Below are 15,836 nucleotides of genomic sequence, written 5' to 3' on the forward strand. Positions count from 1 at the left end.
CAACCATTAATAACCCTATATCTGACATCCAGTATTGTGCCTATAGAATTCTCAATCTAAAGACACCTGCTCAGGCCAAACACTTGAGGAGTGCAGTGGATCATTGCTCTGGTTATGCGGCGGTGAGATTTCTCTCGGGATAGAGTTGATAAATGACCTTGGCCAAGAGGTTCACCCTTTTCACACACCCTGCAGAGGAGTGTGATGAGGTGCTGTTCTCCAAATCTGAGCATTGTTTAATTTTTCATTTCACGCACAGTTATCTTTACCTCGATAGAGCTCAGAGAGAGCGAGATGTGTATCTGTCCCACGGGGAGGCTGAGCTAGCTGTGGTTTGATAAGGTATCACTTACACTGACCCTGTGCGCCTCACTCCAGCGCTGTCAGATTGGGACTTGCTGTGTGTGGGGTGGCTGAGAACATCAGTATTGGAGTAAAAAATAGACCACCATAAATTACAGCATGACGCTAATAGATGTATTGATTAGCCAGTCCACATTAACCTAGATTCAGCACATGGTGTACCCCTGCTGCAAGAGGTGGTGCCAGATATATGGGACACATTTGTATTCCCAACCAGATGCTTTATCTTTCATTCTTAACCTCTAGCTGTACCTTTCTACTCCCTCCACACCTCCTGCTGCTCGGCAGTTCAAAGCTTCCTCAGTACTCTTAATCCTGTAATAACCAGCCTCCATCAAATCTCACCGATCCTCCAAACAATCGTGCATGCAGGTTACACAAGGATTCCTGTGTTGATTTACTCCCAAGTCTGTGTGCGTGTGCTCCCCATCCCGTTTAATCTTGTTGTAGCATATTTTCTGGTCTGAGAGTGGCAGTGCTCTAAATGCAGTGATAATCGGGGAGTCTTTGCTGACTTGCAGCAGCAGGCTAATGAGATTAGCAAAACCACCGAGGGCCTGTTAACAGTATAAGGTCCCCCTCTATGAGGTAGAGCAAGATGAAGAAGCAGGCAGAACTATTGCGTCAATGTGGCGCGGATCTGCCAAGTAAAGCTGACCTAACACTGTCCATTTACCTACCCAAATATCACGTCAGAAACACACTTTAAAACGTGTTCATTCTTATATAGATCATTACCGGTATCAGTGATATTGGGGTCAAAATAAGTAAGACACTGTCGATGTGTTTGTAACTCATTCCTTCATGGTCTCACCCCCTTTGGATTTACTCATAGAGTTATTGTACATATTGAATCTAAAGATTGTTTTTTCACATTTGCACACCATCTCTTCTCAAAGCACATTTTCCACTCCATCAGCAGCAGCCTGATCCATACTTACACAATGTTCAGACACATTAAATGCCAATTCAGCTTGGGTGAACTTCTTCTGCACTCAAATTGAAACAAACGGCTCATAGGCTGAATGTATCTCACATCACAGTCTGCATAATGGCAGTTGCTCATTCTAGTGAATACACATCCCGTGAAAGCATTACCTTGACATCAACACTGACCTGTGAGCATTGCCCGCACATCAACAAACAGAGTAGGAATATACACATACTTACACAACATCTCTAATGCTACACTGGCATTTAAATTCAACAAAGAAGGAACATTTATTTGTGCAGTAAAATGGATGTGGCCGCTTCGAAACATTGTTAATGGATACTGGCTTGAGGGCACGCTTTTGATTAAGCACTTCATTTGTATGGCAGTGGGCTGATGCGTTATGTCTGTATCTGATAGAGGGCAAACAGACAGGACAAAGTGGACGAAAAGAGCAGCTCCACCCACCAGAGCAGGAACAAGTAAAAAACATTACATTTGATCAAATCACGTTACTGCTGACCCTGAGCCTGTACACGACTAATACAATGCATGAGTGTGTGATTTTATAAACTGCATTTAGAGAAAGGAAGGGAACATTTTCATGCTTGGTTAAGTGCTGATTGCTATCATACTGCCTTCATATAGCAATTGCGTTTTCAACGTTGGTGGTCCACTGCATGACATGTGTGACTGCTTGGCATTCGAGAAGTTAGATGTGTTTCCCTTAATTGGAATGTTGACAATGCCACAAATGTTGACCTATCTTTTTCATTATAAATGATGAAAACAATAATGTGAGTGATGAAAACTGACTTTTCCTCATATCTCTCTGTGAATTTGCTCATTTACAAGGGCATAGGCTTTCCATTGATCATGGCAGCAGTGATTGTAGCCAAGCGTCGTCATGCTCCACCCAAACTCATTTATTTTTGGATGCAGTGACAGGATGCAATATTAACAAATGTGCCATGTAAAATAAATGAAAAAGGCTCCCCCACAATCAAAACATGCACGAGAACACAATTAGTTAGATTAGGTTATTCTATAAACAAATAAAACATTATTTCGGTCCTTTCCATCTGCAAAAAGGCAAATCGCACTCTTTAAGGCAGTGTTTGCCCTGAGGGCGAGCTGAATAAGGGCGTCTAATGACGGCAAGACGGCCCCCTGGCGGAAACGCTGTTCCCAACCGCACAACACACTAGATCATCCATTTGGCAAAACATGCACAGCTTGCACACAGGAATTGATCTGCCATGTCACTTTCCTGTCAGTCACTGACTTTGATAATACATTACAAAGATAGAAAGAAGGAACACAGAAGGAAACGTTTCAGACACAGTTTGAGCTTCTGAAATACTACAGAGAACACATGTGCCTGGTTCAGTCAAGCCATGGGAGTGTACAAGAAACAGCAGGCACAACAATCCCTGAACCCACCAGCACCCACACAGAAAGGAAGAAAGATATGAGACATATCAGAGAAGTCCTGGGGGGCTGCACAGCACTGCAAAACACACTTTTTGATATTGTGGTTTTGCACTAGTAGCTATTCAATGCACGAGCTCAACCATGACCCATTTCATCCTTTTTTATAAAACCAATGCTAACATTTTTTCATGTTTTCTTCTACGTTGCGAAAGCTCAATGCAGTTTTTGTTGAACAACCGTAAACTTACCAAAAGCTCTGGTGGTGATTTCATAATTGCACCATGCAGTAAAACATTTGCTAATCTTTTTATGTGATGACCAAGAAAGCCCCAGCACTCAGCTATGACAGGAAGTTAAAACAGTGTGTATATTGTGCTTTTACAGCCTTATAACTTAGCCATTAATGCAGTGTCTAAAACAAGAGAACACCCACCCACATGATAATGAAATGAAGCAATGTGTTTGTTTCAGCATGATGTAATGCATTTGCAACTTTTACACAGCAGTTGATGTTAAACTGGGCTAATTGACAGTTAAGACAACATAGAAGGAGATAAGAGACGAAGCTGGCAAAAAGCTTTAAGAAAACAGAAAAGTGGACTTACAGAAGTGAAGTTGTGTGCGCCGCATATCTCTCCCTTGTATTTGCATGAGAGGAGCATTTCATCCAGTTGGTGGCTCAGTCTGTCCATAAACTCCAGGTTGGTCCCTTCAAAGTTTCTTGGGGGCAGAAAGAGTTTGAAGTCTGAAAGCTTCCGGAACCAGGGCCGACTGTCCTCTTGAAGTAAGTCCATAACCAGGGGCCTCACTGTGCGGTTAGCTAGTAGCAGGCCCAGCCAGTGGCCAGCGAAGTACAGATCGCTCTTGGTGAGCTTGTAGAGGCGGATAGGGTTGTTGTTGCAGATAGTGACCGTGGGGAAGGCCAGCTCTTTGGCCCACTCTGTGTGGATCCTAGTGTGTGTGGGGAAGGAGAGCCAGTGCAGTACGCGGTTAGAGGACCAGGATAAAAGCAGCCCCAGTGAGGTGCAGAGGGCCAGCAGCCAGAAGGCCCTGCGGCCCACAGAGCCACCAGGGAGGCAAACATGCCTGAGGCCGTGCAGGCGTGTCCTTGATAGCAGGGTGGAAGTGATTCCAGCCAGAGTTGGCTTGGCAGGACGCTGCTGACGACCCTTCCTGATGATCGCTGGGGATCCCCTCCGGAGACAGTGCCCCTCCAGGGCCATAGCTACACACAGCGCTCCTACAGCCGAGGGAAAGGCTTCATTTCCCAGCCAGGCCTCGAGCGCTGAGGCCCACATGTAGCTCCAGGACAAATCCACTACTGTAATCCACACCAGGATTTTTGTTTGGCTTTTTGAATACTAATGGTCCATGCAGTCTTAACTGAAAGATTACAATATATGTAAACGTAATACCCACGAGTACCCCCAAGGAAATCAGTGGGTTTTGAAGTCGTCCTTCCTCTTCTAGTGGAGCTCAGCAGCAGCCAGGCTACTTGTTGGTCATCTCTCCCGGTCGCTCAATCTAAGAGTGCTCTAATCATCCAACAAAAATCTGTTGGGCAAATGTGCTCCAAGCAAGGTGGCTTCTACATGAGTGACTCCAACATCCGCTGCAGTTAGTGTGACAGTGAACAAGAGAGGAAGAGACAGAGAGAGCGAAGGCAAGAGGAAGAGGGAGGGGAAGAGAAATGGGGAGAGGAGGATAGAATACAAAATACCAAGGGCTAAGCAGAGAGGACACAAACAAAACTAATGAAAGCAAAGAAGGTAATTAAAATAATGAGAGGACAGCGGAGGGAATTGTCAGTGTGGTGCTGTCTGTAAGGAGAGCTTGCCTTGTTCCAGCGCTGTGGTTGCTCTTCTTCTGAGTTACATGTGTTCCTTTTTTGCTTTACTGACTTCCCAATAGCGAGGCAGAGCCAGCAACCAGTTCCTTGTCTTTATTAAATACAAGCTTTAATTACATTCACAAAAGTCTTCAATGTTCATTTGTTTTCTGTCCCACTTTGCAGTCTCACTTTTCGAGCCTTGAGTTCTTCTTGATGTCACCGGTGTGTCCCCTCTCCTCCCACTTGGCTTTAGCCAGTGTTATTATGTCCTGCAGGGAGCCACAGGGAGCTTCATCTTGTAGCGGACCTGCTTCCCAGCGCCAGTCACAGTAAGAAACATGCTACAACACTCTTTCACATGGAGACGATGCACTCATGCGCACACACACGGACATACACTCACAGCTGTTTCCTGCGGGAAACCCGAGCACCGATAATCAGTTCTGTCACACTCTGATCTCAACATCTCTCCCCCTTTTTCAATTTGTCTTCTTCTTCTTCTTCCACCCTAGTTTGTTCACCCCCACTCAAACACAGTATCTCTAATCTCAATATTCCTCTCATGTCTCTGCTCCTCCTTCTAAAAATACTCTCCCCATATCAAATTCATCAACTTGCCCTCACGCTCCTCCTCCTCCTCCGCTTCGCTCTTGTGTCAGTCAAGCCCCGTGAGCTCAACTCCTGTCAGTCTCCTTTTTTTCTCATCCACCTCCTCTTCTTCTTCTTCTTTTTCACTTTCCGAACGCACTCCTTCGCTTTTCCTCCGTTGTCGGGGAAGGGTTCTTTGTGCACTTTCCCCCCTCTGTGTCCTTGTCAGCTTAATCCTCCCTCTCCCCGCTCCGAATGACTTGTCTCCCCTCACTGATCTCTCATTCCTCCCTCCAGGTCTCTCGCGGTTTGCTCCTCAATTATTTTGCTCCAGTTTTTCCGGCGGCTTGTCCTCCCGTTGCACCTCTCCTCCTCCTCCTCCTGCGCCACAGCTCTGTCCACACAGCCGGTGAGTCCGTCACTGATGAGAGCGCCTTTCTCTCTCCGTGCTAACTCGCGCCGTCCTTCGCCCCCCTCTGTTTGTCTGCTGCTGCTGCTGAGCCACACAGCCTCGGTGCAATGAGAGGCTGCTGTGTGCATGCATGTGAAGGTTTGTGCAGCAGAGGAGAAACGCTCCACATGTGCTTTCCACCACACTCATTTTCACTCTCATGGTGGTTTGATTTTTCTGTTTTGTAACCTACTGTGTTTGTATTATAAAGGGAAGTGAGGCAAATGTCCTTGCTCAATGCTCGTCTTTGTTTGATAAAATAATTATTTGCTATTTCATAAAATGTTAGCCTTTGTCTTTTAACATTTTTCCATATATCTTATGATAGTAAATTAAACACAAGTGCAATTCAAGTTTTCTCAGTGAAATCTAACTCATTTTGCCAATTATATTTTCTATAAAACATAAGTGTCTATGGTCTTTTATATAATTTGAGACGTGTTAAGAAGTGTTCAGTTACCATGGTTACAGGTGTTGTTCTCCACCCCAAGTGGTTTATTTATTATTTTCATAAAAAGACAAATGTATTCAATAAAACTCAACGATCACAGTATAAATGTTTTTTCTTTGGAGAAAAACTCAGCAGCAGGGACTAATCTCCTGCAGCTCCCAAAACTGAGCTCAGTCTAACCACCAATGTATATTATGAATAAATGTTTCGGAGTTAATTGAACAGAAAGACAAAAACTCTACAGTGATTTATGTTGCTCTTACTGCCAACGCTTTAATGTTTTCCCAGGAGAAAGGTGTACAAAAATAATCTGAACCCGCCACATAAAAACAGCACCTTAAAGTTAACAAAGGTAGGATGAACTGCCCCCAATATGTGCAATGGTTCCATTCCTCTTATTTTATCTTCCATGAAACTTGGACTAGAGCAGTATTTTAATCTTTTAGCCATTTGGCTCCTCGTAAAAACACATTCTATGCAACATCAACCTTTAAGAATATTGTGCACGGACAATATCCTTTCACCTTGTTTCTCATTGAAACATCCTTTTCTTTTTTTTACCATTTTGTCTGTATTATTGTAAAGTGTTGGTTCATACTCGGTGTGCCAACAAACCGTCTATTTTCAACAGTCAAGTTAAAACCACTTCATCAATAAAAGTAAATAGGCCTCTGAGCCAACTACCTTTAAGTGCTCCTGTTCACTCAATGCGTAAATGCTTTGTTTGATACAATTCAAATTCAAGGTGCTCATCAGCATTCATCAGCGTTCTTCTGCTAATTACAGAGGAGAGAATTTTCTCTGTGTGATGAATGTGTTATTATTCATTCTCAGTTCCAGATGTGAGCTGCTCTGAGGTACAACAAAACTGAAAAAAGTCATCCTGATTCAGAATATAGAATAGAATCGGAGGGATGAAACCTCTCTTTAATGGTCACACATGCAGAGCACACAGCACACACAGTGAAATGTGGCCTCTGCATTTAACCCATCCTAGTACCAGGAGTCTAGTACTAGAATATACCATCTTCTCTCTATTTTGTATGCAATATGTAGCTCAGAAAAATGCTCACAACATCGGATTGTTTTAGACATTCATCAGCGAGGCTAACCGAATTATGATAAAACACAACGATATGAATACCTAATACGCTTCAAGATCAACCAAGTGTGTGGGCATGACATTATTTTGACTTGAGCAAACGTTGCTTTTCATTGTTTGGCCCGATGTTCGGCAACACCGCTGTGATCTCATATTTGAATATGTGATGAAAATACATGTTTATCTCCGGAGCTATGGAGCCCACACAAGCCTAAAAAAAACTCACAAAAACAAAATAAATTAACGTAGAAACACAAAAATCACATTAGCACATTATGCTCGCACACAAAGAAAAACGTCATTCCCGAATAGCGGAACAAGGCCTATCAGAATGTTGAATGAGTTAAATACCCCCATGTATAATGGATAAATGGACAAAGCACAAAGAACAGGGATGTGTTATTGAAATGTCAAAACAATGCACGCAGTTTGGTTCTCTGACATCTATTATTTGCATCGGACACACACACACACACACACACACACACACACACACACACACACACACACACACACACACACACACACACACACACACACACACACACACACACACACACACACACACACACACACACACACACACACACACACACACACACATAATTAGTTTACAGCCATAACGAGCGTTTCACAGTCTAGCTATGCAGTCAGTGTAAAGAATAGCTCAATGGTTTAACATATCCAATTTGCAATTCTAAAACATAAGGGCAATCACTGATAAATTAAGGATATAACCAAACCGAGCGTCAGATGCATTTACACAGCACTCTATGACTGCGGTACCATGGCCTGCATTTCCTATAAAATATCCCTGCATGCTTTCGCCAACAACATTGTCTCAGATCAAAGGACACATAGTGGTAAACTGGTCAACAGAGAGCAGCCTGTAAATAAAAAACACAATTAAACATTCATAGATTCATGTTAATGTGGCCTCGAATGTTTTTGAAAAAAGAAAATAGCACAACAGCGGATTTGCGGAACAGGAGTCCTGAGCGAGGAAGGCCAGGCAATTCATGCAGGCCTTTTCTGTGAAAGCACCGTGAGGCCCTGTCACTGCCGAGGAGATAACACGTGAGAGATGCACTTTTCATCAAATCCCAGTTTAATTTAAAATCAAAGCAATTAAATTAAAGCAGACAAAGCAATCTCTGTTCTTTTTTTATACTTTATGTTACATGAGTGGGACCTATCTTTGAGGTCTATCAAACATGTTGAATGCTTTCCCACTTCATAAAACATTAAGTGAATTTGTATTTAATGTTTGAAACCTGTGTAGTATATACTGTATCTGACCCAGCAGTAGCATTGTTAACTTGCGTGAGAACAATATCTTGTTTAATGTTCCATAGCTCCATCTTAAAACTGAAAAACTACACATGGTACCTTGAAAGCAGCAATAACTTATTTTTGGGCCACTTCGGTGCAGCGGACAAGCTGAACACACAATACTAGCAAACAACCACCCAATACAGTTGCTAACAATGACTACCGTGTTAGCAAACAATTGCTTGGGATCCACATGAAAAATGTAACTCCAATATTTAATGTCTTTTTAATGGATCCTCACCAACTCCAATGGGAAATATCTGGCTCCATAGCTTGCTTAGTTGTTAACTTTACGTGTCATATGCCTGCTGGTCAATGGATGTTTTAAAGTTTCTTCAGAAAGAACTGAAAGCGCTAAACACAATGTTTTATTTTTTAAAATACAATTATTGCTTAATGAACTAGACTACACTTAATGTTAAAAATACATAATAATAGAAAAGAAAACATAATAAAAAGTCAGTTCCTTTTTTTGTAAAGATCAAAATGGTTTAAGTTGCCTTTAAAGCAAATCTAGAGTTAGTTTCTGATTTCACAACATTTCAAGGAGTTCTCTGACAGCTCTTTCCCTGTTTGGATCTACAGTACCAATCTGTAAAGGATGTCCCAAGATACAAATACAGATCAATCAAATCATAGATCAAATATTATAGATGATAACCATTTGTACTTGACTCTGTACTCGCTTTGATGCAAAGCTTTTAATACCCTGGCTCACACAGCAGGGGCGGACTGGCCATTGGAATACCGGGAGTTTTCCCGGTGGGCCGGTGCTGTGCGTGGGCTGTGTTTTGCCTAAATCCTACCGGCCCACATTTGTAAGTGTTCTGGCCACTCCCTGGGCTGGGCTGGGCTGGGCTGGGCCGTTTTGATAGGCTACCTATGTTCTATCTATCAGATAGTTTCACTTTCACACATCAGGCCCGTAGCAGCTGTCACTGGCAGTGAACGATCAGGAGTGAGTGACTAGCTGGCAGTTGCTTACAGATGGATAAACAAGCTCCAAAGCGTAAAGGCGTTTTTGTTTGTGTATACAGTATACAGCAGTGATTCTCAAACTTTTTTCAATAATGTACCCCCTTTGAAAAAAAAATGCATGTCTGCATTATTAAAACAACAACCTTGTAACTGAGAAACACCTAAATGCTACATTTCAAATGTTTACAATCCATCGCTAAATTCATGGCAAACCAATTTTTACATCATGCAATAACACTAAGACGACATTAGTTGCATTTAACTGATCTTTTTAATAAGTTGTACTTACAATTTAGTGAGAAACATGGGCTTGTGCTTCACTGCAGTTATTACACTTCGCGTTTTGAAATATGTGTAACTCTGTTAATATAAAACCCACACTGCTCAAACTTCGTTAAAACATTTTTTTTTTTTTCATTAACATAAAATAAATGTCACGTACCCCCTGCAGTACTCCAACATATCCCTAGGGGTCCGCGTACCCCCATTTGAGAACCACTGGTATACAGTATTGTAGCGAACCCTGGGTTCAGAGGGAGGGGCTTGCATAGGGGAGGGGGGGTTGGCAGGGAAACAGGGTTCATGGGGAGTGGCTGTACCCGTAGGATAGAAAAGGGGGAAGTGACGTCTGACTCGCTGTGGAGAGTCACTGTGTTTAGGCTAGTTAGCTAGCAGGTTTATTGTTTTGGGTGCAGTCACTTTTGCCTCCACTTGCTGTTCAAATAAAGGTTGAAAGAAAGAGTAAATCTGTTTACAGTTGTTTCATATGGGTGTTGAGAGGTGTATCCATAGATTTAGTCCCTAATTTTGCTCTCAAAGTGCACCAGATTGATGCATTTAACTTCAACATTTAACACCTGCCCACACACCTGTTAAATTGTCTCACCCACATTTAGGATTCTTCCTACGCTCATGTTTTATTCCATGTGTCAATTCAGGCAAATTGGGTCCAAATGTTATTGCATCAATGATCTGTTAATATTAAAATCACTATTATATGCTGCAACTATTTTTCTCTAGGCAACTCAAGAGCTCATGTAATGTGATTACTATATGAATAATGGTCCAAAATAACATAAAATGCATAGGGTTTTTTGTTAAATAACATACTTTCGTCGCCGGCCGGCCGATACATGCCGCGCATTAAAGGTCCCATGTCATGCTTTTCCGGTTATTACCCGTCCCCTTGTGTGTTATGAAGGTTTTTATGCATGTAAACGGTGTGCAGAGTCAAAACCCTCAAAGTACACCCTGTAGCGAGTAAAACTCTAACACAGAAAATACCTCCCCAAAACGCCTCGTTGGAGATACGTCATTGTCCATTTGATTCTTCCGGGTACATCATGATGTCATCCGTACCCAGAAGGAAATGGACCAATCCGTGGAGCCGTTACGTTACGTCCGCAGAGCCGTTACGTTAAGCCCCCACTGATTGGTCCAAATTGACCAATCCACGGACTTCTTCACACACACACGCAGCTCTGCTGATTTCTCCTCCCTGGCTGCAGGCTGATAACAGACAGTTGGGATCGCGGCGAAATTCTCTCTGCAGACCCATTCTCACAGCGTTTATCAACCTTTTTCTTACTAAATATCAAGCCACACTTATTGTTTTTACTTCGGCTGTGACTTTGTGTGTGCTCAGGGTGAGTTTGGCTGTGTTTCGCTGTGTATCGCTAAACAAGGAAATCACACCTCCACGGAGCTCAGCGTTATTCACAACGTTCTGACTGGTCCCGACCAATCGGAGCACACTGGGCTCACAGGGAGGGGGGGGGCAAGAGCTGCAACTAGCCGTTTAGTGGAGAGAGTGAATACTGCTGAATACACATACTTTACAGAGATGCTGTATGCGAAACCAATGTGAGTTTGGAAAATTGCACAGTATAAATCTATTCTAGTAGACCTCAACAATGGAATTATGATCAGTGGAAATGGCCATGACATGGGACCTTTAAGTGGGCCTGTCTGTCAATGAATTCCCGGGCCACTTTTTCCCCCCAGTCCGTCCCTGTCACACAGAACAAAAGAAACACTGCAGAGGTAATTCTACATGTAGTCAGCAGCGCTGTCAATGCAGCTGGGGAACGATGTGACATAACTCTTAGAACAGCGGTCGGGAACCTATGGCTCGCGAGATGATCAGTTTTACCTAAAGAGGCTTTTTTTTCAATGTTCTAAGACTTAGAACATTGAAAAAAAAGCCTCTTTAGGTAAAACTGATCATTTAACTGTGATGAAGACAATTAACTCAGCTATAATTTAGCCTTAGGCAGGGAAGGAACAATACTTCACTGAGGTAAGAAGAGACCACAGGGGGACTTTCATTCATGTCTTATTTTAATAAGAGCAGCTGAATAGAATCGTTTTCATTCTGTACTGTAAGTGCAGCTCCACATGCAGGGCACGGGTCAAGTTAAGATGTAGTTTTAGTGGCTTGAGGCAAAAAAAAAAATTGTATTTTTGAGAATACCTATGAAACGTCTTCAGAATTTCCCTTTGCAAGCTCAAAATGATGGTTTTTATTCCTCAACAGTTAGAATGAAACAATTACAGATTAGCATGTTATTGCAACTAATAGATATCAGATTTCAGTCATTTTCGGCTCAATCAATGAGGTGAAAGTGAATTGCTTCCATTACTGATGGGCTGTTTTTGTTTCAGGCCCTGTCACACTGTCCCGAAATTGACACCCGATGGACACACGAATATGGAATTGTGAATTTCGCACGAAGATGGCCCCGAACCACACACGAAGGCAACATTTACATTACATTTAAGACATACAACTGCAATGAAAGTACCAAAAACAATTATGTTACAGTACTATGATACTGTACTGATATCTTCAGACTTTGTTCTTTACTTTATCCGTCTTTATATGTAGAAAATATTACGTTTTCTCCGTAATGTTGTTTCCATAACAACAACAATTTCCTGTCAACTGTCCTTCAAAATAATATATTATATCCTTTTTAGTTTCACAGAACACAAATTGGGTTATTTACATAATATATTTACATGATTTTGTTGTGCAATAAAACAACCCGATGGACACACGATAAAGGAAATGTTCAAATTCGGCTGTGATCGTAGCAACATCGGGCCGTTCGTGAGGGCATCTTAAGCCATCGTATGACCGCCGGCGGAGTTTCTCAGGCTCCGGCAGCAACTTCGTGAGCGGAGGCAAAATCTTTGGCATGCCAAAAAATTGCCGAAGAACCTTGCGAAGGTTCATTTTCGTGTTGAACTCGTGTGTCAATTTTGCCCTTCGTAAGGCCATCGTGAGGGCATCTTGTTATCCTCGGTGCCATCGGGCATTCGCCCCGATCAGAGTGAATGTGAATGCACCGATGATAACACGAAGATGACACGATTTGACAAGATGCCCTCACGAGTGCCTTACGAAGTTGCCGCTCACGAAGTTGCTGCCGGAGCCTGAGAAACTCCACCGGCGGTCATACGATGGCTTAGATGCCCTCACGAATGGCCCGATGTTGCTACGATCACAGCCGAATTTGAACATTTCCTTTATCGTGTGTCCATCGGGTGTCAATTTCGGGACAGTGTGACAGGGCCTTTAAGCCTGCAATCCCATCAGCCAGGCCTATAAAACGATAAAGCTGACTCACAGCTGCCTCATTGCCACCATGACTAAACATCACTGCCTGAACATCAGCGTGTTAATAACAAGCTCACGGACTAATTATTGTTCCCTTCACTCTTCCCTCTCACCTTTTGGGACTCTCTGTTAGAATGGAAGCGCTGGTTGGCGATGGCAATCAAATTCACCCCTTGGTCACTTTCCCTGACTCCAACCAAACAGCACATTCAGTAACACCAACGCTGCTGATAACAAAGACGACGAAGAGAGAAGACAGCTCTCTCCTGTCCTGCCTGGACTGACGAGGCCACAAGGTCGCCAAAAGTCTGCCTCATCAGTCTCCCCTAATTTCCCCTCAAAGTGATACATCTAACAAGCTGGATGTGAGCTTAATGAATAGTACGAAAATTCCCTGACGCTTCTCGAATCACCGCCATTTAAATCAACACCAGGAAAATCTGCCTGGCATGAGTGTGGACAGGAGAGAAAATGCCCAGGGCAGACGGTCAATTCATTTTACCATCCTCGCCGGCCACAGTCTGTCTGCACAACAAACGTTTTAATAGGCAAAGAAGGCTTTTAAATGTAGCTCTGTGAAACGTCATGTCTTTGGCAGGTAAATCATTTTGAATAAATGCTTTGATCATCAGGCACAATCTTGATTAAACCAAGACAAAGTGCAGCACTTGTTATTGAGAAGTGCTGCACTTCCCCTCAAAAAACGTTTTGAGTTTTATGAGGTGAGCTAGAGTGCACAAGAACGGAGGTGGAATTGTTCTGATTAATAATTATATCCGATGAAAGCAGTTCTCAGATCTTTACACTAGCTTCTTGTTTGCCAGAGAATAGACGTACACATTCTACTGTTGGATTGGATCCCAGATATGTGAAAAAAATGAACAGTCCATCTCTCAAATTGTATATGACAGGTCTGTTTACTTTCCTCAGAGTCCAGCTTAGACATTAAAGCGGCATTCCGTTTTATGCACATCTAGTACTTACTTTCCATTTGTTTGTATCGTCGTAATTGTTTGATTTCATTATCACAAACCCCCAGCACATTTTTTCAAATCCTGTAATACACTGTTACTGAAATATTTAGACTACTTTTAAATCTGGTTTATACTATTTTAGCTTATTTTAATTTAACTAAACGATAAGTGCTGCTACTATCTGCCGCCAGAGAGTATCATCAGTTAGCTCAGAGTTACTAATATTATCTGGCTTGATATGTCCTATTGCACTGCTGGATAGTTTTAATTTAAGTAATGTAATCAGAACAAATTCATGTGTAACGCTGTCCATATTTATGACAGCTGTGTATAAGTTCATTGTCCTCTGAAACTGTATAGGCGCCAAAAAGAATAAATGTCGAAACTAACTTTATGTTGCTTTAAGCAGCAGTTTCCAATTTAAGATCAAAAGCAGCAGGAAAAGCTAATTATATAGACATATATGCTGTAGGACATCATCCCGTACTTTTAAAACTGCTATTAAATGGTTGACGAAGCATATGTTAATGCTGCTCCCTCTCTTTTTTGTCAAACTGCCACCCTCACTTTTATTTAAAGACAATAGGGAGCAGTTGTTTTGGATCAGGCCCAACACCTGGCTCACATCTAGGAGGCCTTTTAAAATGTCGAGAGGCACTAATCACAACAAAAAGATGGAGGCGTTCAAACATACATATTTGAATGAGAAGCTGGTGGGTATTTGAAGGGCTGGATGAGTCCTTCACTTGTCGTGTGGTCAAAGTGTGTATTTGTTATAATAACCAAACAATTGTTAGGTTGTTTAACCAGCTGGATTCTCATCCATGTGATTATCTACAATTACTTAAACTCTTAATAATCTTCCCCAGCTGACACTACCTAAATGTTCCTTCCCTGACAGTTTGGCAGCATCGCAGCCGCCCTCTGCACACACACCCCTGCCCTTTAGAGCCCCCAATCCCCCGACCAGACGCTCTCTTTGTTAACCCCGACCACCCATCATCTTCTACAGGAAACACACCACTCCGCTCCTCCGCTCCCTTCACTGGCTTCCGGTAACTGCTAGAATTCACTTCAAGACACTGGTACTTGCGTACCATGCTGCGAATGGATCTGACCCTTCCTCAACCTAGTCTCACGGCATTTCGTGTTCACCAACACGATTTTTAATCTATTGATTCGTGTTCACCATCACGATTTGCCCCTTTTTTTCGTGTTGCACAGCACGATTTTAAAAGCAATGTATTTCTACTGCCTGCAGCACGTCTTTTTCTCCGGTCGGGTCGTGGGAGACCGGAAGCTGTGTGGTTCATAAAAACATGTTCTTACTCAATATCAAGCCACAATTATTGCTTTTATTTTAAATCGTATAATTTCGGACTTTTGTTGCCGTCTGTGAGGAAAATAAATGGGGCTCAGACAATAAATGGGGCTCAGAGCCTCAGAATACGGAAATCTGTATTTTTAAATATTTTTTTCCTTCTAATTCGTTATTATTTTCAAAATAACACACTGTTATTTACTCACCAATAACACACAATTATCCTTGCTTTTATTTATTGGTTTAATTCCATAATCTCGGGCTTTTTTGGCGTCCGTCAGGAACTGAATTTCAAAATAAAAATAACCGGTAACAGACGAAGGCCGATAAGGGACATTTCGAGCATCATTGCGATTGTCAACATTTCTGAGTTTAGGATGGCCGAAGACACTACACTACCCATAATCCCCAGCTATCGTTTAGGACTACAGTCCCCGTAAGGTTACGCAGAGCGTCAA

The 15,836-nt window shown here is 42.4% G+C and overlaps 1 protein-coding gene across 2 annotated transcripts in view; it reads right to left on the reverse strand.

The window, feature by feature from the left end:
• Nucleotides 1-15,836, reverse strand: part of asic2 (acid-sensing (proton-gated) ion channel 2) — a 483,151-nt gene that overhangs the window by 123,537 nt on the left and 343,778 nt on the right. Inside the window, exon 1 of one of the 2 annotated variants that reach the window (XM_034089271.2) lies at nucleotides 3,334-5,555. The exons of the other annotated variant lie outside the window; for it this stretch is intronic. Within the exon in view, the coding sequence (XP_033945162.1) occupies nucleotides 3,334-4,026 (693 nt within the window). The 5' untranslated portion in view covers nucleotides 4,027-5,555. Of the gene's footprint in view, nucleotides 1-3,333; nucleotides 5,556-15,836 lie in introns of those variants that run through there. 2 annotated transcript variants of the gene reach the window in all.

This window comes from Pseudochaenichthys georgianus, chromosome 8 (assembly GCF_902827115.2).
Source record: "Pseudochaenichthys georgianus chromosome 8, fPseGeo1.2, whole genome shotgun sequence".
Lineage (NCBI taxonomy): Eukaryota > Metazoa > Chordata > Actinopteri > Perciformes > Channichthyidae > Pseudochaenichthys > Pseudochaenichthys georgianus.